At 42.7% G+C, this 26477-nt stretch overlaps 1 protein-coding gene across 6 annotated transcripts in view; it reads right to left on the bottom strand.

Moving 5' to 3' along the window:
* Positions 1-26477, bottom strand: part of Rbm6 (RNA binding motif protein 6) — a 78634-nt gene that overhangs the window by 25302 nt on the left and 26855 nt on the right. For 3 of the 6 annotated variants that reach the window (XR_006145182.1, XM_042665938.1, XM_042665939.1), the window contains exon 6: positions 25359-25432. The exons of 2 other annotated variants lie outside the window; for them this stretch is intronic. Coding sequence is in view for 2 of the 4 variants with exons in the window: in XM_042665938.1 (XP_042521872.1) it covers positions 25359-25432 (74 nt within the window). In the remaining 2 variants the exon portion in view is untranslated. Of the gene's footprint in view, positions 1-75; positions 243-25358; positions 25433-26477 lie in introns of those variants that run through there. One more of the 6 variants, XM_042665941.1, reaches the window with a different exon arrangement.

Genomic DNA, 26477 nt, shown 5'->3' with positions numbered 1-26477 from the left:
ATGTATTGGAGTAGAGAGGGAAAAAAATCTGCCTACTGACAAGGGACCCTCACCCACACTTGTAAGTGAACTAACCGAGATGCGACTCTGGAACTAGCCCCTGCGCTGTGTTCATTCTCCGCCCTCTAGGGTCCTCTGTGTCTCCTCAGACAGGGCACTGAGTTATACAAGCCATTTCCTTGCAATTGGACCTCAGTTTCTTGCTTGAATCCATACATCTGTCAAATAATGCTTTACCTCTCTGCTTTTAACACCAAAAGAGTCAAGAAAAATACATAGAATAAGATTATTGTCTTGTTAAAAAACAAAGAAAAACTGCCCACCTACCTAGGTTAGAATCTGGTCTCTGAGAAATTATTTCCTGGCTTGCTCTCAAGGCTACAGGACAGTAACAATAAAATTGCTAACATTTACTAGGCACTTACTCAGAGCCAGAACTGCTAAGTACATTATCATAGTGAATCCCCCTAATTAAATCCATGAAACAACATTTCTGATTTCCAGATGATCAAAGCATGTTCTGACAGGCTAGCTCACCCAGCTGGTGAAGGTCAGAGTTGGATCCACCTGTGGCTAGAGAGAAGGGACCTTGGTCTCATTAAGTCCTTTCAGTATTAGATGGGCGATGCTCAGGAGACCATCGGGAATGAGAGAAGCATTACAAGTAGGGAGCATCAAGGGAGCATTACTCTGTTAAATTCTACTCATTCAGGAAGTTAGTCAAGACGGTCTGCTCCCTTCTGAATCCAGACACATCACATCACAACATTTAAGAGTGTGGACTCTCTCAGCACTCTGGAGGTAGAGGCAGGAGGATTATGAGTTTGAGGGCAGTTTAGGCTACCCTGTGAAACTCTGTCTAAAACAAAACATGGACTCTGGGCTAGGTTCCCTAGCAAAGGTTTTTTAACCTCTTTGCCTTATAAAGTATTCTCATACATAAAGTGGGATTAAAAGCACCTACCTCTTAAGGAACTTGTAAAGATTTACATAAATTAAACCATGTAAAAAGCTTAGCATGGTGACACATATCTGTTCCTAGGCAAAAATAACAAAAAAGCAAAACAAAGAACTGGGGGTGTATTCAAGGTGCCTCAGTGTGAGGACCAGAGTTAAAACCTAGGTATTGTCAAAAATGAAAATAAAAGTTAAAACCTAGGTACTGTCAAAAATGAAAATAAAAACAACAAAAAAAAATATCATGACATTCTGTTTAACATGGGAATATGAGAGCTTAATACATGCTATTTCAAGTCCTAAATAATGAAAGGACTAGCATCAGCAGGGATCACTTCACCTTACTGGCCAAATGGGAACATTTCTTAGCACACTTTAATCTTCTAAAGACTAAGCTTTCAGAGGTAATGGTCAGCACACATCAAAAACTTTGATCTTTGTTGTTGTTGTTGGGTTATAGGGCTTGAACTCAGGGCCTGGACACTGTCCCTGAGCTCTTTTGTTTAGAATAGTGTTCTACCACTTTGAGCCACAGTGCTACTTCCAGTGGTTAATTGGAGATAAGTCTCACAGACTTTCTTGCCCAGGCTGGCTTTAAACCACAATCCTCACATCTCAGCCTCCTGAGCAGCTAGGATTACAGATGTGAGCCACCATTACATGACTAGCAATTTTATCTTTTTTTTGGGGGGGGAGGGTGGGGGGGTCCGGTCGTGGGGCCTGAACTCTGGTCCTGGGCGCTGTCCCTCAGCTCTTCAGCTCAAGGCTAGCGCTCTACCACTTGAGCCACAGCGCCACTTCCGGCTTTTTTCTTTTTGCTTATGTGGTGCTGAGGAATCGAACCCAGAGCCTCATGCATGCAAGGCAAGCGCTCGACCACTAAGCCACCTGCCCAGCCCAGCAATTTTATCTTAATGACAGTGCTTTATGTCAGTTATCAAATTGATGGTCCAGTTCTTAAAAGTCCAGGTTATGTTTTGCTGGCCTTTTATTATCAACATTACAGAAAAGGAGCTTAATATACTCTTGTTGCCTGAACAACAACAACAACAACAAAAACTAAATAAAACTAACCATCCCAGAGGACCAGAATGCTTAGCACACAGTGGCTCTGGAAGGAGCTCCTTTGAACAGTAGTCACCAGGACAAGGCACTACTACTTATTTCAGTTGCAAATGCTAATTTCATCACTTGGAGGCATCAGTAGGTTCAGAAATTCCATTATACTCTCAGAAAACAAATAGGCTGTTCTAGAAGATGGATGACCTTTTGTCAAGTGTAGGGAACTCTCCCTGCCAGAAGTCTCCATGGGCATGTCAACTTTAAGATTATCTCCATCTCATGTATTACAAAAAGGCAATGATTTTTTTGGGGGGGGAGGGGGTCAGTCATGGGGCCCAAACTCTAGACCTGGGCGCTGTCCCTCAGCTCTTCAGCCCAAGGCTAGCACTCTATCACTTGAACCACAGTGCCACTTCCAGCTTCTTCTGCTTATGTGGTGCTGAGGAATAAGACCCAGGGCCTCATGCATGCAAGGCAAGCACTCTACCATCGAGCTACTTTCCCAGCCCAAAAAGGCAATGATTTTTTATTCTTATAGTCTCCTACAATTCATGTAGTTTTTCTTTTCAATCTGCGCATCATTACACATTAGGCAGCCAGTGATTACAGCTAAAGAATATAAAATAGTCTTAACAGTCAAGTGTTCTAGTAAGAATAAACAGTCACAGGAAAAATATGAATAATCAGGTTTATCTATGATTTGATTCCCAGCTGTCATAAAACACAGATAGCCTAGATAGGCAGGTACTAGGTCTTGAACTCAGGGCTGGGTGCTGAGTTTTTTCACTCAAGGCTGGCACTCTTCCACTTTAGCCACAGCTCCACTTCCTGCATGAACTGGCTTCAAACTTCAATACTTATATCTCAGCTTACTGAGGAGCAAGGACTATAGGCACGAGCCACTGGCGCCCAGCTCAGCCAAGACATACCAAACATAGGCATGACATACATATACTCAATCCCTCCCCATCCCTGCTATGTCTTTTCTCCAGATTTCACTCAACAGAGATATGCCAGTGTCCCCTAGGGAAGTAACCTGTGGGGAAAAGAATTAACAAACAGATAGAATGATGCAATCACTTTGAGCGGCTGCCCGTGCTTAATTGTCTATTATCCACCATCTTCATCTACTAGATGTTTATTCATCAGAGCTGGAGGCATGACTCAATAAATAAAGCACAAGTACAAGACCCTAAGTTCAAACCTCAGTACAAAAAGGAAAAAAGAAAAAAAATCTATCATCACTTGAAATATCAGATTATTAAGCTACTAAAGCAAAGGTACCATGAAAGCTGTAAGTCTGACTAAAAGAGGCATCATATATTCGAAAGTAAAAACCTTTCCAGCACTGTCATATTAAGTTTAAATTAGACTAAAACATGCTAAAGTCCTCTCTAGCCCAAAGCCCATATAAGACACTCCTACATACATCTCGAAGTGTCTTAATGTAAAGCTGCAAAAAGCTATAATTTGTACTTCAGAATGGCAAAGCAAGTCTTTATTCTCTGACCCAGGAACACCACAGCAGAGCAAACTGAGTCTGAAGGTATATACTCCTGAAGGTATATATGGTAGAGTTAAGACTCTACCATATGTTCCACTTGAAGCAAGGTACCAGGAGGTACAAGAACAAATCGAAAGGAAAGAACTCTTCTTTGCATTTTTGCTGAAGATTGTCAACACAAGCTCACTATGTATTAAGGATATGAGTGTTATGTGACCTAATAGACTTTCTCATTTAAAGCACAAAAGACAGGCTCAACGGACAGGGAAAGAAGTATACAAGCTTTGTGACTATAACACACTGAAAAATTGGCAGTCACTCTTGGTTAATGTTCTTCCAAACAGGATGGGAGAATCAGATTATTGGTGGCTGAAAACTAGTACTGATCCTCACAAGTAGGGCACATATAAAACCTATTTACAAACAGAAAAGTATGTCTGGATACATGGAATGTCTGGCCCAAGATTACAGGGTTAGCAATATATACTGGATAAAAGTCAGATTTCTTTTCATAAAACTGCCTTTTTTAAAACTTCTAGATATCAGCCAATTCATTATCTTTGTAAAACCAAAGAAATATATTCTGATGAAAAGATGTTCAAAGGGCTGGAAGGGTAGCTCAGCGGTAGAGTGCTTGCCTCACACGAATGAGTTCGATCCTCAGCACCACATAAACAGGGAAAGCTGGAAGTGGCGCTGTGGCTCAAGTGGTAGAGCACTAGCCTTGAGCTGAAGAGCTCAGGGACAGTGCCCAGGCCTAAAGTTCAAGACCCACGATGACCAAAACAAAAACAAAAACAAAAAGTTCAAAGGAACAAGAGAAAAACTAAAGAAATTCATAGAACCAGGCACTGATGGCTCATAGCTGAAATCTTGGCTGCTCAGGAAGCTGAAATCTGAAGACTGCAGTTCAAAGCCAGCCCAGGCAGGAAAATCAGTGAGACTATTACTTTCAATTAACTACCAAAAAAGGATAGAAGTGGAGCTGTGGCTCAAGTGGTAGAACACTAGTCTTGAACAAAAAAATCTCAGGGAAAAGCCAGGTGCTGGTGGCTCACACCTGTCATCCTAGCTACTCAGGAGGCTAAGATCTGAGAATCTCAATTCAAAGCCAGCCCAGGCAGGAAGTCCATGAGATACTTACCTCCAATAAACCACCAGAAAACCAGAAGTGGCACTGTGGCTCAAGTGGTAGAGCCCTCGCCTTGAGCTGAAGAGCTGAGGGACAATGCCCAGGCGGAGAGTTCAAGCTCCATACCCAACAACAACAAAAAAAAAAGCAAGCAAGCAAGCAAGCAGCTCAGGGATAACAACCAGTCTCTGAGTTCAAGTCCCAGGACTGGTGCTTGTACACATGCACCCAGGCAAACATGCATGCATACATGCCATGTACACACACACACACACACACACACACACACACACACACACACACACACACACACACACACACACACACACACACACACACACACACACACACACACACACACACACACACACACAGGCAATGTACCCACAGCGAGTTTTTAGACTGCTAGCAGAGGCTTGCTTCTTGATACCATTGCTAATCCATCAAACTAACCTGCTAAAGGTAGTCTTTCTGCTCTTAAAGTCTCTACAATTACTTTAGGCGTTGTGCTAATGAACAAAAATAATATGCAGCATGTGTAAGTGTGTATGCTGGTATTGGTGGCTTAAACTCAGGGCTTGGGTACCGTCCCTTAGCTTTGCCACTCAAGGCTAGCACTCTACCACTTGAACCACAACTCCCCTCCTGGTTTTTTGGTGGTTAGCTGGAGATAAGAGACTCACCAACTTTCCTGCTTGGCTGGCTTCAAACCATGATCCTTGATCTTAGCCTCCTAAGCAGCTAGAATTACAAGCATGAGACAATGGCACTCATCATCTTCCTCCTTTTTTATTTCCCCCTGGTTGGTCGTGGGGCTTGAACTATGTGCCTGGGTGCTGTCCCTCAGCTCTTCAGCTCAAGGCTAGCGCTCTACTACTTGAGCCACAGTGCCACTCCCAATTTTCTGGTGGTTAATTGGAGATAAGAGTCTTATGGACTTTCCTGACCAGGCTGGCTTTGAACCATGATCTCAGCCTCCTGAGTAGCTAGGATTACAGGTTTGAGCCACCAGTGCTCAGCTTCCTCTTCTTTAAAGTAGGCTTCACCTGAAAGCACCTATTCCAGAAAACCACATGGACAGTCACCTACAGGAAAAGGAATCCATTTGCCATCGGAGGCTGACAATAGCATCTCCCCCACGGAAGACGGATAAATGGCATCTGTCCTTTGTTCAAGGTCAAATTTATAGTCAGGGGGACTAGGGTCCAGAAGTATGGGGAGTCATCTGTATGTATGCTCACCTAAAAGCTAAAGATGGCACATAGCTGAGGCAGTTTTCTGATTGTAACAGTTACAGTTAGGCAGCACTGCCCTGATGCAGTTGGGGTCTCCGGGGTAAAACATGGATCCAGGAAGTGAAGTGGGAGGAAAAGCCAGGGCTGAAGGCCAGCTGCAGTTAGACCTGGTCAGATCAACTGGTTTTATGGGAGGGGCTGAGGACCTGAGATGGAGGGCATGCTAACATCACTTTCTACTTGTTTTCCATCTCCTAATAATGACATCAAACCATGAATCCATCAAGGGATCAGTCTATTCACTAGGTCCTGGCCCTCATGATCCCCTGAAAGACAACACACCAGCAATGTGTTTTACTAATTTCTAAGCATTTTCTTAATCAAATAAAGTTGAAAATTAAGATTAATCATCACAAACTCATCCCTTATCAACCTGACACCAAACATACCTCTTTAGATTCCATCCCTAGTCCCCAAAAGGTTCCTGTCCATCTTATCATGAAAAATGCATTTAGTCTACTTGCAATATAACCCATAATGCTAAACCATTCCAACACTGTTCAAAAGCCTAGGTTCAAAATCTGAGACTCAAGAGAGCTTTTATCTGTGAGCGCCAATAAAATAAAAAACAAGTTATCGTACTACCAATTTACAATGTCTCAGAGTAAACAGATGATCACATAGCCTGTCCATTAGGATAATTCCATTCATTGCCTACAGCATTTCCTGTCAGACATTTGTACACTTTTCACATTTCTAACATTCTGGAATCTCTACAGCAGCTTCAGCTTTACCCTCATAGTTCATAATCACCTTACGGGGACTGTGCAGAGATGCTCTCCCTGCCACAAACTGCCTGGCCTTCTAGGCCTTCCTTTGAAATATGAGTAGAAGTCTTCAGGATCCTCAATTCTTGCTTCTGAATGCTAGCAAAACCAGTACATGGATGACAACAAGGTCTACTGCCCGCTTAAATAGTAACTGGGCCCACTTCCATGAGTGTTTGGGCATGATAAAATTAATCCTGGGGAAAACAACTTCCTAGGATGCCCTGTGTGAGCAGAGTATCCCCAAAGATGCTCCAACTTTTTTTTTTGTTTTTGTTTTTTGGGTCCAGTCGTGGGGCCTGAACTCTAGGCCTGGGCGCTGTCCCTCAGCTCTTCAGCTCAGGGTTACCACTCTACCACTTGAGCCACAGCGCCACTTCCGGCTTTTTTCTTTTTGCTTATGTGGTGCTAAGGAATGGAACCCAGGGCCTCATGCATGCAAGGCAAGTGCTCTACCACTGAGCCACCTTCCCAGCCCCAACTGTTTTTTTTGTTGTTGTTGTTGGTCATGGGGCTTGAACTCTGGGCCTGGGCGCTTTTCAGATCAAGGCGAGGGCTCTACTACTAGAGCCACAGCTCCACTTCCAGTTTACTGGTGGTTAATTTGAGATAAGAGTTTCACAGCTTTTCCTGCCTGGGCTGGCTTTGAACCATGATCCTCAGATCTCAGTAACTAGGGTTACAGGTGTGAGCCACCAGCACCCGGTCCAACTTGTTCTTTCCTAACAACTGTCTCAGTTAAAATAATTCTGAGGACTGCAGGGTTTTTAGTTCCAGATAAAAAAAGAGGCTTTCTCCTATGGCAGGACAAAACTCCTCCCACCCACCCACCCACACACACACACACAAAGAGCACTTCGTATGTATCATCTCTATAAAATTCTTAAAAATGTATTATCTCTTAAAATTCTGAGGTAACTTGTTTAGCTGACTTTTTTCTTCTAGAAAAGGTAAGATTTTAGCCAGGTGCTGGTGGTTCACGCCTTTAATCTTAGCTACTCAGAAGGCTACGATCTGCAGTTTAAAGCCAGGCTAGGCAGGAAAAGTCCAGGAGACTCATCTCAAATCAACCACCAGAAAACTGGAAGTGGAGCTGTTGCTCAAAGTGGTAGAGCACTCGCTTTGCACAGAAAAGCTCAGGGACTACACTCAGGTCCTAAGTTCAAACCCCACGACTGACAATACCCCCTCTTCCACAAAAAGAAAAGAAAAGGTAGATTTTTAAATCCAACATGTAGGTATGCTTTATCATCTAGGTCTCTAATAAACCAGGTCAAGGTAGATGAAGGGGGGGGGAAGGAAGTTTATGAAACAATGTGAAAATGCAAAGATTTTTAACTTTATTTATTAAATAATTAATTAAAATATTTCCTTTTATTCTAGAGCTAACTATGGGAGGTGCTGAGGAACATTGGAGCCAATGTAGCATTGTGAGGCCCACAAGTCCTGTGACACTGAACAGACTAGGCTATATTTACCACAAAGGCTACATAGTACTTTTTAGGAATCCCTAAAAACCAGCAGCTATTCTTAGCTATTATTATAATTTCACCACTGAAGCTTAGCATATTTTCTCTTCGTATTTTCTTTTTCTGCTGTTCTGGGAATGGAACCCAAGGCCTCATGTACATTAGGCAAACACCCCACCACTGAGTTGTGACTGAGACATTATTTCTGTTGGTTCTTTACTACCTCCCACTGAAGAACCTTGGCTTTCTTGAAAGATGCCTCTATTTGGCCCCTCTTGCTCCAATATTCTTGCCTAGATGCTTAGAAAGCTCTGCTGATTTACTCTCTGCAGAAACAATATCCTGAAAAAAGGAATAAAATGTAGAGCTACCAGACTTCAGAACATAGTATCATTCAATCAACATTTTAGTGAGGTTGCTACCCACCATTCTTTTTCCTAAACAAGTTATAGATACAGTATCAGTCAGACCCTGTAAGCCTAAGAACAGAAGGTTCAAGTCATAAAAGGACTACTTAAAAAGGTTGGGTTCTTAACTCTTTTTGATAAACTCATTTTTTTTTTTTGGTCGGTCAAGGGGCTTGAACTCTGGGCCTGGGCACTGTCCCTCAGCTCTTCAGCTCAAGGCTAATGCTCTACCACTGGAGCCACAGAACCACTTCTGGTTTTCTAAGTGGTTTATTGGAGATAAGAGTCTCACGGACTTTCCTGCCTGAGTTGGCTTTGAACCATCATCCTCAGATTTCAGCCACCAGAGTAGTTAGGATTACAGGCGCAAGCCACCCGTGTCTAGTTGGTCAACTCATTCTTACATGCAAATAACACACAGAATTATCATATCCAGCCTGATAAAAATGAAGGTAGGCTTTTACATTTAAGATATGCTAAACTGGGGCTGGGAAGTTGGCTCAGTGGTAGAGCGCTTGCCTTGCATGCCAGAGGCCTTGGGTTCGATTCCTCAGCACCACATAAGCAAAAATAAAAAAATAAAAAAAAAAAGATATGCTAAACTTAGTCTATATTATAAAGCAGTATTTGATGAGCCATATGGCTCTTAATTTAGAAGTAATTATTTGATGAGAGGGAAATAATTATTTGATGAGAGAGAAAGAGGGAACAACTTACACTAAGCAAAAAGAAAGAAATGTACATATCCCTGATTTGCAAGAAATAGTAATCTTGTCAAAGTTTACAGAATTCATAATCTTTAGACTATGATAACGACAATTTGCCTTGTGAAGTTAAGATGTGTTTGTGACTGTAAGTATCACTATCCCACAATACTGTGAAATTTGTGAAATTTATGTAATCACTTAATCTCAATTTTTAAAAAATTTAAAAATAAGGTGAAATTGAAGTAGTTTTCACAGTGACAAAAAAAAAAAAATAGAAATAATTATTTGTTTACTTCTCCTTGGGAGAAAATCCCTGACTTTTGTGTTGTTGTTGGTTGTGGGGCTTGAACTCTGGGCTTGCGCACTGTCCCTGTGCTCTTCAGCTCAAGGCAAGCGCTCTACCACTTGAGCCACAGCACCACTTCAGGTTTTCTAGTGGTGTATTGGAGATAAGAGTCTCACTGGACTTTCCTGCCTGGGCTGGCTTTGAACGGTGATCCTCAGATCTCAGCCTTCTGAGTAGCTAGGATGATAGGTGTAAGCAGCAACGCTGGGCTCTAATCCCTGACTTTTAACTAAGCACATAGCTAGCCTAGAATAAAGAAGTTATTTTCTTCCCTTCTTACAGCTTAGTGTAGACAAGATTAATTTTTTTGGGGGGGGGGGTGGCGGGCAGTGCCAGTAGCAGGGCTTGACCTCAGTGCCTTGTACTCTCACTCAGCCTTTTTATTCTCAGCTGGCATTCTATCCCCTAAGCCATACTTCCACTCAGCCTTTTTCTCCTCTTACCAATGGTTAATTGGCAACAGAGTCATATGGACTTTTCTGCCTAGTCTGGTTTTGAAGCTAAATCCTCAGATCTTAATTTCCTGAGTAGCTAGGATTATAGGCATGAGCTACTAGTGCTCAGCTGACATGACTAAATCTTAATGAAGTGGACTTATGCTAAAAGTAACCTTAAAAAGGGTTCATTTTCTTTCTTTCTTTTTTTTTTGAGTCCGGTCGTTGGCCATAAACTGGGCCTGGGCGCTGTCCCTCAGCTCTTCAGCTCAAGGCTAACGCTCTACTACTTGAGCCACAGCCCCATTTCTGGCTTTTTCTGCTTATGTGGTGCTGAGGAATCAAACCCAGGGCCTCATGCATGCAAGGCAAGCACTCTACCACTGAGCCACCTTCCCAGCCTCAGGGCTCATTTTCATCCCACTGATTTTCCATTAGCAAGACAAAACAAGTGATAGTAAAGTGGCTATCTTGGACAACAAAACAGGACTATCAGGCTGAAAGAGACTTGGGTACATAATGATCACAGAACTACCATAAGCAATCATGGATGAGCCAGGTACCAGCGGCTCTTGCATGTTATCCTAGCGAATCAGAAAGCTGAGATCTGAGGAATTAGTTTGAAGCCAGCTATTGAAAGAGTAAGGAGCTAGGGCTCCTGGGCAGCATCTTGGCCTAGTAGGCTGAAACCAGATACAAGAAACAACTGTAACAGAATTTGCTTCTGCCTCTCCCTAACTCAAGAGGGATCAGATTAGGAATAACAACCAATCAAAACATTGTGCGATCTGACCAATAAAGCATTACCTTCAAAAATGCCTAACAAGCTGGGTGCTGGTAGCTCACGCCTGTATTCCTAGCTACTCAGGAGGCTGAGATCTGAGGATCACAGTTCAAAGCCAGACCGGGCAGGAAAGTCTATGAGATTCTTATCTCCAATAAACCACTAGAAAACTGGAAGTGGCACTGTGGCTCAAGTGGCAGAGTGCTAGCCTTGAGCTGAAGAGCTGAGGGACGGTTCCCAAGCCCAGAGTTCAAGCCCCACGACTGACAAAAAAAAAAAAAAGGCCTAACAAGAACCAGGGTACCGTTGGCTCATACTGTAATCCTAGCTACTAAGTAGGCTGAGATCTGAGGATCATTGTTCAAAGTCCACAAGACTCTTATCTCCAATAAACCACCAAAAAACTGGAAGTGGTGCTATGGCTGAAGTGGTAAAGCACTAGCCTTGAGCTCAAGAGCTCAGGGACAGCACTCAGGCCCAGAGTTAAAAATTCACAACTGAAGAAAAAAAAAAAAGCATAACAGGAGCAACCAACCACAGCATATTCCATTATGTAAGATTCAGATTTACCAGAGCACAGAGACAGAGAAGCAGATGACACAGAGAGCCAAGAAAGGATGGATGACTCACGGACAGAACATAGGAGAGACCACAGAATGAACAGAGAAAAGTGGCAGCAGTGACCATTGAGCTACATACTTCTCTTTTGAAGTTATCTAGAATGAGCTCTTCATACTCATCTTCCATATCATGAACTTTGTTCATTTAATTCCTGAAATAAGAACCTGAAAAAGCTCAGCACCAGTGGTAGTGGAGCTGGAATACTGGCTGCCACTAAACTGCAATATTAACCAGGCACTGATTGCTATAGAGCTATAAACTCACTGGTCTATACCTGCTGCTGGGTCAAAAGGACTATGTGGTCTCTGATCATCACAAGCAGCAGTAGAAAATTCTGTCTCACTATTACACACAAATTTTTTTTTTTTTTTTTTTGGGGGGGGGGTCCAGTTGTGGGCCTGAACTCTGGGCCTGGGCGCTGTCCCTCAGCTCTTCAGCTCAAGGCTAGCACTCTACCACTTGAGCCACAGCGTCACTTCCGGCTTTTTTCTTTTTGCTTATGTGGTTCTGAGCAATCAAACCCAGGGCCTCATGCATGCAAGGCAAGCGCTCTACCACTGAGCCACCTTCCCAGCCCCTACACACAAATTCTTATCCAAAACTCTGTTCCCTACTACAGATACTATTGCTTATAGAGAACGTTCATTTTAACCAATAAGAAGATGGCCAAAAAATGTGAAAAGCCTTGAAGGAATAAACATTCACAGATGAATAGACAAGATAATAGTCAAATGTTAATATTGTCAATTAATTTCATATACGTAAATGATAAGTATAATATTAATTACTGCTGTGGCCTGGATACTTGCACTAGGAAATATATCAACACAGTAGAAGGAACTAACAAATACTAAATCAGCAATCAATAAAGGTTTAGCTAGTCCAGGACATATTGAAGCTTCACATATTGAAGATTACATATGAGTAAATTTATTGGTTACTCATATATGTATACTGAACAGAAACTGAGCATACCTAACAGCTAAGAAAACTAACAACTTTGAAATAGTCCTAAATGGAAAAAAAACCACATGCCCAAAAAGAGTGAACTAATAAAGAAACTGTGAAATAGTTTTAAATTGGAAAACTATATAGTAATGAAAATGAACACACTGAAGTCACAGAAAACAGGATGTCTTTTTTAAAAAGTACTAAATATAAATTTAGGGAAAAGAATATAGCTACTGTGATTTCAATTTATATTGGCACCAACGGAAGTCAAAGAACTCTATGTTATTAGAGCTTAGAAATGAGCAAAAAGGATAATGAGCGAACAGGTACAAAGTCCTGTATTTGTATATATGAAATCCTATCCAAAAAATATCAAGCACAAAAAAGGCAAATCACATGGTAGAATATTCCACAACTATAAAAAAGAACACAAAGCACCTTGAAAAATTACACATAACAATCACGCCTATAATCCTAGCTACTGAGGAAGCTGAAATCTGAGGATCTCGGTTCAAAGCCTGCCTACGCAGAAAAGTCCGTGAGACTTTTATCTCCAATAAACCACCAGAAAACTGGAAGTGGCACTGTGGCTCACATGGTAGAATGCTTGCCTTGAGCTGAAGAGCTCAGGGACAGCAACCAGGCCCAGAGTTCAAGACCCATGACCAACCAAAAAAAGAAAAAGAAAAATCACATATAACAATTCCACTCCTGCAAATATACTTACATGAAATTTCTACATCCATGCTTATAGCAATACTATTTACAACAGCCAAAAGGTGATGGAAACAACCAAAGTATCCATCAATGTGTGACTGGAAAACAAAATGTAGCCTATTTATACACTAGAATATTAATCCTATTAAACTTTTAAAAAAGGAAGGAAATCCGACACATGGTACAAAATGGATGAGCCCTGAAAACATTATGCTGAATAAAATATTCCAAACACAATTTGACAAATACATGATTCCATTCATATGAGGTACCAGGAAGAGTCAAGGTTACAGAGACTGAGTATAGAAGGGTGGCTCAGTACAATGAATAAGATAATCACACGGAAGTGCAGTAGGATGAAGTAACTTGAATACCATAATGAACCCTATGATATTTGATTGGAATTAAAGTTACCATGAAGCCAGGCGCCAGTGGCTCACGCCTGTAATCCTAACTACTCAGGAGGCTGAGATCTGAGGATCGCAGTTCAAAGCCAGCCCGGGCGGGAAAGTCTGTGAGACTCTTATCTCCAATAAACCATTAGAAAACAGGAAGTGGCACTGTGGCTCAAGCAGTAGAACGCGCTTGTCTTGAGCTAAAGAGCTCAGGGACAGGGCCCAAGCCCAGAGTTCAAGCCCCACGAAGGACCAAAAAAAAAAGTTACCATGAAATCAAGGTCTTTAATATATATTCCTCTATTTTAAAAATCTAGGATTTTCCTGGGTGCCAGTGGCTCATGCCTACAATCCTAGCTACTGGGGGGGGGGGGGGGGGGTACTGAGATCTGAGGATTGCAGTTCGAGACCAACCCAGGCTGAAGAGTTCCCTTGAGGGCATTGTCCCTGAGCCTCTTTTTGCTCAAGGCCAGCGTTCTACCACTTGAAAGACAGCACTTCCAGTTTACAGTTTATGAGTGGCTAATTGGAAGCCAGATACAAGAAGAGTCTCATGGGCTAGCTAGATACAAGAAGAGTCTCAGAGGCTTGCTTCCCACAATCCTCACATCTCAGCCTCCTGAGTAGCTAGGATTACAGGTGTGAGCCACTGGCACCGGCCTCCCTTGAGACTCATATCCAATAAACCACTAGAAAACTGTGGTTCAAGGTGATAGAGCGCTAGCCTTGAGCAAAAGAGCCCAAGGACAGTACCCAGGCTCTGAGTTCAAGCCGCGTAACTATTTAAAAAAAAAACAAAAAACTAGCCAGGCAGGAAACTCCGTGAGACTCTTATTTCCAATAAACCACTAGAAAACTGGAAGTGGTGCTGTGGCACAAGCAGTAGAGTGCTAGCCTTGACCTGAAGAGTACAGGGAAAGTGCCCAAGCTCAGAGTTCAAGCCCCAAAACCGAAAAAACAAAAACCAAAACCTGGGGTTTTAGGAAAATGGTTGACTCCAAGGGCTAGAATAGAGAGAGTTATAGATGAGCCTGAACACCTTGTAGGGCTTGAGAACAAGGAAATGCTCTGAGAAAAATAAACAAATGGAGGTAAAAGGATACAGTGGCTCCCAACAGCCAAATTGAGGATAATTTATCAAAGATAATAATATACCCTCTAAAATAGAATTCTATTAGATGTACTGATATAAAGAAATAAGGGAGGCTGGGAATGTGGCTTAGTGGTAGAGTGTTTGCCTAGCATACATGAAGCCCTGGAATTCCATTCTTCATACCACATAAACAGAATAAGCCGGAAGTGGTGCTGTGGCTCAAGTGGTAGAGTGCTAGCCTTGAGCAAAAGAAGCTCAGGGACACAGTGCCCAGGCCAGGCAAAACAGAGAGGGATGGGCTGGGAAGGTGGCTCAGTGGTAGAGTGCTTGGCTTGCATGCATGAGGCCCTGGGTTCGATTTCTCAGCACCACATAAGCAGAAAAACCTGGAAGTGGCGCTGTGGCTCAAGTGGTAGAGTGCTAGCCTTAAGCTGAAGAGCTGAGGGAAAGTGCCCAGGCCCAGAGTTCAGGCCCCACGACCAACAAAACAACAACAAACAAACAGAGAGGGGGAGAGAGAGAAAGAGAGAGAGGAAGAGGAGAGGGAGGGGGAGAAGAGAGAAAAAGAGAGAAAGAGGTGTCTTTACTATAGAGAAACCTGATAATTGTCACCTTAACCAAAAAGTCAAATTGAATGTTATGAGCCAGACACAAGTGGCTCATGCCTGTAATCCTAACTACTCAGGAGGCTGAGATCTAAGGATGGTAGCTTGAAGCCAGCTGGGTAGAAAAGACCCTGTGAGACTGTTGTTTCCAATTAACCACTCAAAACCTGGAAGTGATACTGTGGCTCAAGTGGTAGAGTTCTAGCCTTGAGCAAAAGAGCTCGAGGACACTGTCCAGGCCCTGAGTTCAAGCCCAACAGTTCATCAACAATTATAATTGAATGCTATGGAATACTCCAGCTGATGATTCATTGGAAAAATACAACATCATTCCTGTAGTATTATTGCCTAATATGCATTATCTGAATCTAGTCTAATCATGGAAATGGAGAAATAAAGGATGAACAAATGCAGCAGTGGTATTCTATAGACACTATGTTTAAAATGAACTATATTACCTGTGGGTGGGGGAGGGAAAAACTGGGAGTGATAAAAGAGATGACATTGTCCAAAAAGAAATGGACTCATTTACCTGACTTATATAACTATAACCCCTCTCTATATCACCTATATTATAGTAACAACTTAAAAAAAATTTAGGTTAGGTGCTAGTCGCTCACATCTGTAATCCTAGCTACTCAGGAGGCTGAGATCTGAGGATCACAGTTCAAAGCCAGCTCAGGCTGGAAAGACTGTGAGATTCTTCAATTAACTACCAAAAAAACCTCAAGTAGAGCCGTAGCTCAAGTGGTAGAGCCTAGCTTTGAGCTAGTAAAGTTAAGGGACAGCATTCAAGCCCTGAGTTCAAGACCCAGTACCAAACACGTAAGTTAGTTTATTTAGAAAAAGGTACAGTGGTATACTTTTGTAATTACAGCTTCTCTGCTGATGTAAAAGTTGTATACATAGTAAGTCTGTAAGTAGTGAAAGAATTCAGAAAGCATGGCATGGGTTCCTTTTTTGTGTGTGCCAGTCCTGGGGCTTAAACTCAGGACCTGGGTGCTGTCTCAGCTTTTTTGCTTAAGGCTAATGCTCTACCACTTGAGCTATAGTTTCACTTCTGGGATTTTTGGTGATTAACTAGAGGTAAAAGTCTCATAGACTTTCTTACCCAGATTGGCTTCAAACTGAGATCCTCAGATCTCAGCCTTCTGAGTAGCTAGGATTACAGGCATCAGCCACCAGTGCCTGCTGCTTTTTGGTTATTAATTGGAGATAAAACTTTCACAGACTTTCGTGCCCAGGTTGGCTTTAAACTGTGATCTTCAGATATTAGCCTCTCAAGATTGCAATTATAAGCCACTAGTGCCCAACTACTAGGTTCCCTTTTACCTGAAAGTTTAAAGGATCATATATCTGGGCTGGGAAGGTGGCTCAGTGGTAGAGTGCTTGCCTTGCATGCATGAGGCCCTGGGTTCGATTCCTCAGCACCACATAAACAAAAAGAAAAAAGCCGGAAGTGGCGTTGTGGCTCAAGTAGGAGAGCGCTAGCCCTCAGCTGAAGAGCTGAGAGACAATGCCCAGGCCCAGAGTTCAGGCCCCATGACCTGACCCCCCCCCCCCCAAAAAAAAAGAAGTTAATCTCAGGGTTGGTGGTCTTAAGGATATGCGAATACATGGGTTTACAGTGGTCCTGGGAAGTGATTGATATATGATCCTTTATTTTATTTTATTTTTTTGGGTCCCTGAGATTAACTTCTATGAAAACAGACTTTAGTTAATACCACTACCTGCCCATACGACTTCATCAAGAGGTTCTCAAGGATGACTTGACCTACACCCTCTACATTAATGGCAGCTAGCTTCCCAGGATGATCTTGGACTATATCCAGTATCTGGGCTTAGTGCTAGCCAATCTGAGTTGATACTCCATCGTACATAGGATCTGTTGTTAGGCCCATAATCTGCTCTGCAACTGCCTGCCATGGTCTGGTATATGCACAATGGGGGACATTGAGTATAATCATACCATGTGATGCCAGCTGGGCAGCCTCTGCTAGACCCTCTCCTTCAGCAACCTATGGAATCCATCCCTTCCTATCTGTTCTCTGGGTCTTCTGCAAAGTAGCCCTTGCCAGTCCCTTAGCCTGTCCTAGCTGCAGGTTGGCTCAGAAACAGAGCATATATCCAGTCAAGTCTCCCATGGGCTCCTTAAGTCCTTCCTGCTTCTAGAAACTCCATTTCTATGTTGTGTCCTGATCCTGCCTCCATACACTTGCACCATCCTCATGGACCAGCCCAGTAAATGTGGCTACCTATATTCACTAGAAACAGGGTTTCCTCTTGGGCCCTCTACTATCCTGCTGCCTGTACTTTCAGCTCCTTCCTGTAAAGCTGACTGAAACTTTGGGCTATGAAGAAGAAAAGTGCTATAAACACTCCAACCCTGAAGATTAGGAGCTGCAGAACAAGTGAGTAAAGTAAAGCTTTAGACTTTTTTTTTTTTTTTGGGTCTGGTTGTGGGGCCTGAACTCTGGGCCTGGGCGCTGTCCCTCAGCTCTTCAGCTCAAGGCTAGCGCTCTACCACTTGAGCCACAGCACCACTTCCAGCTTTTTTCCTTTTGCTTATGTGGTGCTGAGGAATCGAACCCAGGGCCTCGGGCATGCAAGGCAAGTGCTCTACCACTGAGCCAACTTCCCGGCCCATGGTTTTTAGCTACTCTACTTGGTGGTCAGCGTGGGCTGCAGCTCAGTGGAGGCACCTGCCCACAGACTAAGAGGAGGGATTTTTTTCTTTTTGCTTATGTGGTGCTGAGGAATCGAACCCAGGGCCTCAGGCATGCAAGGCAAGTGCTCTACCACTGAGCCACCTTCCCAGCTCCGCTTTAGACTTTTTAGACCAGCCAAAGAAGGCTATAGGGTGGAAGAGATCTCTGTCATGAAAGCAGAGAGCTCTAAGGCTGGGCCCCTGGCTCATGAGGCTAGACAGTGGGATAGTTCCTTCTCAGTGGTCTCCTGCTATGAGCTTCCTATTGTCCAGAGGAACTGTCCTGCCCATTGTATCATAGTTTGCTCCATGTAGCTGGCCTGCACTGGAAGCTGGGTTGAGAAGTACCCACAAGGTTTCCAAGGTCTTCCCCTGACCAACTGCCTATAAGCTGAAGCTCTAAAGCCTGATGAGATGCAGCCAAGAGAATCAGAGCTCCATATCAGGTACCATATGTTGTAAGCTTATGGGTCCTGGCCTTGCAGACAATGGGCAGCTGATGCCTAGAACCCCTCGTGGTTACATAGCATGTATGTCACATTTTTCAGCACTGCTTCAGTGTCCCAAGAGCCATTGTAAGAGGATCTTCACCGCCCTTCCCTTGACCAACCTGAGGAGAAAGGAGGACCAGCCTGGCAGATGTGGGCTTCCATAACGTATTCTCTCACTCCCTTACATCTCCTGATTCATGGCTTTCAAGAAGCAGAAGCCATTTCAAAGCCTCTGTCTGGCCTCGCAGAAGGTAAGGGTTTTTACAAGGAGAACAGGCCTGACAGGAAAAATTCCCTCCCTAAACAGTGCTGGCCAACAACAACCATGTCATACTGATTGGTGTTAGCTATGGAGTGAAGACACATTCTATGTTCTCTTTCAATGGTGATCAAAACAAGTCTTTTAGCTATTTATTTATCTTGTCAGTCTTGGAGCTTGAACTCAGGGTATAGGTACTGTCCTTGAGCTTTCTTGCTCAAGGCTATCACTTTACCATTTGAGCCATAGCTCCACTTCCATTTTTTAGGTGGTTAATTGGAGATAAGAGTCTCAAGGTCTTTCTGCCCAGGCTGGCTTTGATCCTCAGATCTTAGCCTCCTGAGTAGCTATAATTACAATCGTGAACCACTAATGCTCAGCCTTTCTTTTTTCCGGTCGTGGGCCTGAACTCTGGGTCTGGGCACTGTCCCTCAGCTCTTCAGCTCAAGGCTAGCACTCTACCACTTGAGCCACAGCACCACTTCCGGCTTTTTTCTTTTTGCTTATGTGGTGCTGAGGAATCGAACCCAGGGCCTCAGGCATGCAAGGCAAGCACTCTACCACTGAGCCACCTTCCTAGCCCTCTGCCACATTTTTTTTTGTCAGTCATGGAGCTTGAACTCTGGGCCTAGGTGCTGTCCCTGAGCTCTTCAGCTCAAGGCAAGCACTCTACCACTTGAGCCACAGCACCACTTCCGGTTTTCTAGTGATTTCCTGGAGATAAGAGTCTCATGGAGTTTCCTGCCCGGACTGGCTTTGAACCATGATCTACAGATCTTAGTCTCCTGAGTAGCTAGGATTACATGAGCCACTGGCACCTGGCTATTTTTTAACTATGGGGATATCTGAAAGTAGAAAGCCCACTCAATCTTAGTAGGTACAAGCTATATGGTCAGTTAAATGGGCAGGTTACCAACTCCACCCATAATTTTTCAAATTTTTAATTTCCTATGTTTAAATTTTTAGTTATCATAACATAGTATCTAAGACAGGTTAACTTATAAAGCAAAAAGAGATTTACTAAGTTCACAGTTTGTGAGGTTCAAAATTCAAGATTAAGAAGTTCCATGTGTTCAGTTTTGGTGAGAACAGTGATGGCATCTCATCATGTATAGAGTAAGTGGCCCTGTCTTGCTCCAGAAAGGATAGAGAGCTATGTAGCACCTAAAACTGCCAAATAATAATGCTTATTTTTCAAATTTAACAGAATTACTTCTTATAATTAAAGCCCGAGATATTTCCAGCATGGTCTAACTTTATGTTCCATGTCTATCTCCTGTTTTTAGTTTTGAGAAAATTTAAGATTTGGAGGGGGGCTACTAATGTGGCTCAAGTGGCCTGCCTATCAGGCAAGCACAAGGCTCTTAAGTTTAAACCAAGTGCCACCATCTTACCTATTTGGAAAGCATAAATAGGAAGAATCAAGGTCCAGGACTTCCCAGGCATACATGTGAGACCTTATTTGAAAATAACTGAAGTAAAAAGGGTTAAGGGCATGGCTCAAATTGCTTGCAAGGCCCTGAGTTCAAACCCCAGTACAACTTTAAAAAAAAAAAAAAGATTCGAAGGACAAGGCTAAGCTTTTAGGAAGGCTTGGAAGCAGTCCTCTGATATCAACAAGTTCAGTGAGAAGTATTATTAATGCAAAAAAAGACAACCAAAAGCCTCCTCCTGGAAAGGATCACACCTAAAAGTCTATAAACGCAGATACACAGGAGGCAGAGATCTGAGAGTCAACCTAGAATGACAAATCCAAAGACTTATCTCCAGATAAACAGCAAAAAGCCAGAAGTGGAGGTATGGCACAAATGGCAGAAAGCTAGCCATATGCAGAGAAAAAAAAAAATAACCAGGAGCCCTGACTTCAAGCCCCCCAAAAACAAAACCAAACAAAACATGCACTCAACATTCACTGCATACCAAGGCCCACACCTGATTACCTTATATACACTAACTCATTTAATCCCTAGAAGTAAAGATGATAGGATACTAAAATATAAAGACACAGGCCAGGCGCGGCTCACGCCTGTAATCCTAGCTACTCAGGAGGCTGAGATCTGAGGATCATGGTTCAAGCTGGACCCAGGCAGGAAAGTCCGTAAGACTCTCATCTCCAATAAACCACTGGATAACTGGAAGTGGTGCTGTGGCTCAAGCAATAGAGCACTTGCCTTGAGCTGAAGAGCACAGGGACAGCGCCCAGGCCCAGAGTTCAAGCCCCAAGCCCCACCAAAATAAAACAAAAACAAAGACACAATGTTCCTAAGGACTAAATGCCAATAGTTTCAGAGAGTTAATACAGCTAGACAACTCTAACACAATACTTCTTTACTCATCTCCCCAAATCCCAGTATAATGGCACATATGGCAAAAGGGCATGATACTCCTCTCAGTTCCCATGGGCTAAGACAACGAAGAAAGCTAAGGGCATATGGCACTGCTAGAAATACATTTCCTAATAGGTATTGAATAAGGGGTTCTGTCTCACAGTGTTGGCTGTCTGCCTCTTTCACCTAGTCAGAGATAAAGAAAACATAAACTAGGCAGACTTCTAACTTTATAACTGCTGAAAATTACTTCCCTATACAGACAGACAACTGCTGGTGAAATGACTGATAGCCTGGTAAGTCCCTCAGCCACAGTACTCAGTAGGGATGTAGACAATATTCTTTTATCTTTTTTTTTTTTTGGTTGGTTGTGGGGCCTGAACTCTGGGCCTGGGCGCTGTCCCTCGGCTCTTCAGCTCAAGGCTAGCACTACCACTTGAGCCACAGCACCACTTCCGACTTTTTTTTTTTTTTCCTGCTTATGTGGTGCTGAGGAATCAAATCCAGGACCTCATGCACACAAGGCAAGCACTCTACCACTGAGCCACCTTCCCAGTCTTGTTTGATGTCTTCATGTAGGCACTGAGAAAGGGCTATATATATGGGTCTCGTTATTATCTTTAGCAACTTTATTAATATACACATAACCCATCATATTCAACAAAGCAAGATGGCAAGTGACTCCTTTATTTCCATTCCCTAGTCCTAGAATTATCAATGTAAATGTGTTACTTATCATTTTATATCACTTAACATTTCACATCAAGAGAATGGCAGAGTTTTGAAAATCTCACTGGACACAGTAGCTCAGACCTTTTCATCCTAGTTACTTGGGAGGTTTAGATTGGGTGATCATGGTTCAAGGCCAGCCCAAGCAAAAAAAATAAAGGTTTTCAGAAACTCCATTCCCAACCAATGGCCGCGCACACAGATACAAGCCTGTCATTCCAGATATGGTAAAAGGGCAATGGTTGGTTGCAGTCGTTCACTGTGATCCCCAGTAATACATTAGGAACATTCCAGGCTGGTCCAGACATAAAGTGATACCCTATCTCAATGCAAAAAGAAGTTGAAGGCATGGCTCACGTGGTAGAGCACCTACCTAGCAAGTACAAGGCCTTGAGTTCAATTCTCAGTATCACCAAAGAGACAGGAAAAATCTCAACCCAAAGCATATCAAGGAATCTCCTCAAAAGCACACACAGACATATTCAGGCCTTGTGTAGAGGTGTCAACAGGACTCTGATGACACAAAATCTGAAGCAAGTTGGTCTTGGAAGAAAGGCAGAAATACTTTATCTTCCATAAACAGCTAGTTCATGTAATAATGTGAAAAGACAGAATTTCTTCCCTTACATTCTTATGCCTTTCTTTCTTTCTTTTGTCAGTTGTGGGTCTTGAACTCTGGGTTTGGGCACTGTCCCTGCACTCTTCAGCTCAAGGCAAGCACTCTACTCCCTTAGCCACAGCACCACTTCCAATTTTCTGGTGGTTAATTGGAGATAAGAATCTCACAGAGGGGGCTGGGAAGGTGGCTCAGTGGTAGAGCACTTGCCTTGCATGCATGAGGCCCTGGGTTCGATTCCTCAGCACCACATAAGCAAAAAGAAAAAAGGCAGAAGTGGCGCTGTGGCTCAAGTGGTAGAGCGCTAGCCTTGAGCTGAAGAGCTGAGGGACAGCGCCCAGGCCCAGAGTTCAGGCCCCATGACTGGACCCAAAAAAAAAAAGAGTCTCACAGAGTTTGCTGCCCAGGCTGGCTTTGAACCGCAATCCTCAGATCTCAGCCTCTTGAGTAGCTAGGATTACAGGCGTGAGCCACTGGCGCCCGGCTTTTTTAGTGTTTTGAAACAAGCTCTCCTACATCACCCAGGCTGGCTTGGAACTACACAGCCCAAAGTGGCTTCAAACTTAAGATCCTCCCTCCTGCTTTAGGCTCCTGAATGCTAGGATGAAAGGTTAGGCTAGAGAATTAGCTCTTGGTTGTACTTCAGAACATAGTAACACATGATTCCCTTAGCTTAAGGACTGCTACCTATATCAAAACACTGTATTTTAATTTATGTTTATTATTATTTTTGTCTGTCATGGGGCTTCAACTCTGGGCCTGGGAGCTGTCTCTGAGCTCTTCAGCTCAAAGAGAGCACTCTACCACTTAAGTCACGGCACCACTTCTCGTTTTCTGGTGGTTAATTGTCAATAAGTGTCTTACAAACTTTCCTGCCCAGACTGGCTTTGCTCCACGATCCTCAGATCTCGGCCTTTTGAGAAGCAAGAATCACAGACACGAGCCTCCAGAGCCCAGCAAAACACCGAATTTTAGATCAAGAAGAATACTGGCGTTGCTTCTGCTTTGTTCTTATGTCCCAACCTGGGAGCCTGAGAGTTTCACAGAATGGCTGAGGGGGTTAGAAAGAGAGGTCTATAAGCCACCTCCTTTCAATGTTATTGGTATAAACGAATGTTTTTTGTTTTGTTTTTTTTTTCCCCAGATACAGACTGGGATTTGAACTCTTGCTTTTACTCACTGGCTGACTCTGTGCCACTTGAGACATACCTCTAATCCCATATAAGCCTTGTTTCCTTAAAAACTTTCCTTAAAAAGTTATCCTAATTCTATTTGGTACTCTTTAGGGGGCCAGATACTTCAGACAGGATTTTTTTTGTTGGGATAAAGAGGCAGTTAAGAGACAATATTAATAACTTATGATGGTTTATGCCAGTAATTTTAGTTATTTGGAGGCTGAGACTGCTTAGGCAAAAATTTCTAAAGACCTCATCTCAACTAGTAAGTAGTTGCATGTGGTGGTTGGTGCTTATTAACTCAGAATAGACTGGAAGCTTTATTCTCTCCAAAATTGGCAGTAGCACAATTTCTGATACATTGTATTTGTTAAATGATTGATTCAGTGATAAGTCAGTAAGACTTGCCATTAAGAATTCTGTTAGCTTAGACGCAAGATCTTTGGGACATGAGATGAGTCTGCCTGCAGTTGCCAGCTCGGCCTCTCAAAACAAAACAAATAAACAAATAAAAACATCTGTTAACCAGGTACCAGAGGCTACTCAGGAGGCTGAGATCTGAGGATCGCCATTTAAAGACAGCCTGGCAGGAAGGTCCATGAGACTCTTATTGCCAATAAACTACTCATAAAAGTTTGGAAGTGGCACTGTGGCTCAAGTAGTAGAATGCTAGCCTTCAGCAAAAGAAGCTTAGGGACTATGCCCAAGCCCTAAGTCCAAGCCCCATGACTGGCTTAAAAAAAAGAGCTGTTAAAGGAATACTGTCCCAATCCAGTCATTCTCTAATGATCTGATAGTGTTTCTACTAGTAACAAGAGGTAAGGACAAATTGAAAGTTTTCTATAATTAATGCTTGCTTTCAAAGCATTTAGAGCATGCTGTCTCATACCCTTCAGGGGAAAGTAACACCAAAAGGAGGAACAGTTAAGTATAATAAGCCATGCTGAAGAAGAGAAAGAGATCTCATTTTCTCTGACAAAGCCTTCTTTCAACATCCTAGGTTCGATGAACTCATGTTATTAAGGCAGTGAATGCATAAAAAACTATTTTCTAAGCTTTCTGTTTCTCACTTTATAGATGGAAGACCTGTAACATCACAAACTGCTGTCCCTCAAGGAAACACTATGACAAGAATTACCAGGAAGGATTCAGTTAAAGACACAGATTTACCAGGAACGGTTCAGTAAAAGACACAAATGATAATAAAAGGTAGCAAGCTGAATACCTCCAGATAGTTCAAACATAAGGTAAGTACAGATTCACATTCACCAGCTCTGACTATAAACAGTCAAGGACTTGAGCACACAACTCTTAACTCCAAACTGGCAAAGAACAATGATGAACGCAACAAACATAAGCCATTCTTCTCTCCTTCCCCTTGGTCCTCTTTGGAAAGTAACACATGCAGACAGGACCTTAGTGCCAAAAGAAGCAGCCATCAATGGTTTTCACCTTAGTTCTAATGTGACCATTGATTTGAATTTCTGTGCCAGGCAGATCCTTGAAATCCCAGACAATCAAGGAACATGCCCACCTCAGTTACATTGCAAATCTGTCATATTTTTCCATCTACAGTCTTTAGATTCTAGTTCAACTGCAACAGTACACTTTTAAAATGTACTCTATCCATTAACTCTTGAGAATCTTCCCAGTCTTGTCTGTCCTCACAACCACTTTTTGGTAGGAATGTGGTATGCTTTGAAGAAAGATTTCTTGTACTTTTCAGAAGTGAAATAATTTGAAGCCCTCCCTCCCCATATATAAAAAATATATCCTTCCAGCATCATTTGACCGAAGTATAAAGCAACCTGGTTGGCCTCCATGCATCCGATGGCATCTTCCAAGAGTGAAAATTCCACGCAGACATAGCCATAGTCGTAACCTGGGGACAGCATTTAAATACAGACGGGAGTGGTGTTAGTGCCTTGCAAACACAAAAGACACACTTAAAACCCGTTTCTGAGCCCCTTAAACACAAGCCCTCCCAACTAACCCACCCTTCCCTGCACTAAGCAAAGTTGATACCTCAAACAGAAAAACTACTGAAAGAGAAAGTCTAGATGTTTCTAAACTTTGAGATTCATTCTAAAATGGCCTTTCTAAGAAGATCCTTTGCCCTCTTTGCACTGTTGATCTGGTGAGGATGCCCCAGAATTAAGTAATCCCACAGAAAGTTCATGTGGGGACCTAAAACATTTTAGCCATGGGCTGAATCTTCTAGAAAAACAAAGTCAACAAGAACAGGAAAGTGTCTGGGGAGGAAATGTACCCAGAGAGAAAAAGCAATTATCCCAAGGCTATGCTAATAGTCACCAATTCTCAAGCAGAAACCACCTTCAAAGACAAGTGCCGACAGACTGAAGCAACTATTCTGTTTGGATACCACAGGAGGCTTCTGGTTGGCAGGGGAAAGACCTTTTCAGGTCTCCTCTTTTTTTCCCTTGTTTCAAACAAGTCATAAACCAGCTAAATCTTTATGAAAGGAAGAAGGCATAAAAGCATAAATATGAATATCTGGGTCCGAAACTGTCAAAATGACTTTTTCTATTAAAACTCATGGCAGGGCAGGCTGAGGGAAAAGACAGCAATTAGCAGTCAATATATGTTCAAGCATATGTACATTAAAGTTATAAAATACCTTTTTACCTTACTACTGAGCAGGTATTACTTGCAGTACAGACCTAAGGCTCTAATAACCCATGAGACTGGAAGTCATGGGATTTACAGGGTGCTAAAGTCTTATACTATCCTACAATACTTGATCTGCCACCACTATAAAAACATACTTGTTACTACAAGTGTATTTATTCTACAACACTTCTTCTGCTGTCTCACAGGATAAAGAAACTCATCTCTAGGAATCATATCATACAAATGGAATAGCAGGGAAAAAAAAAGATGTAATCTGTTTAGACTTGAGAAACAAC

The sequence above is a fragment of the Dipodomys spectabilis genome, unplaced genomic scaffold (assembly GCF_019054845.1).
Source record: "Dipodomys spectabilis isolate Male_0828 unplaced genomic scaffold, ASM1905484v1 ptg000360l, whole genome shotgun sequence".
Lineage (NCBI taxonomy): Eukaryota > Metazoa > Chordata > Mammalia > Rodentia > Heteromyidae > Dipodomys > Dipodomys spectabilis.
Note: the sequence above shows the minus strand (reverse complement) of the source record. Positions and strands in the feature narration are given on the sequence as shown.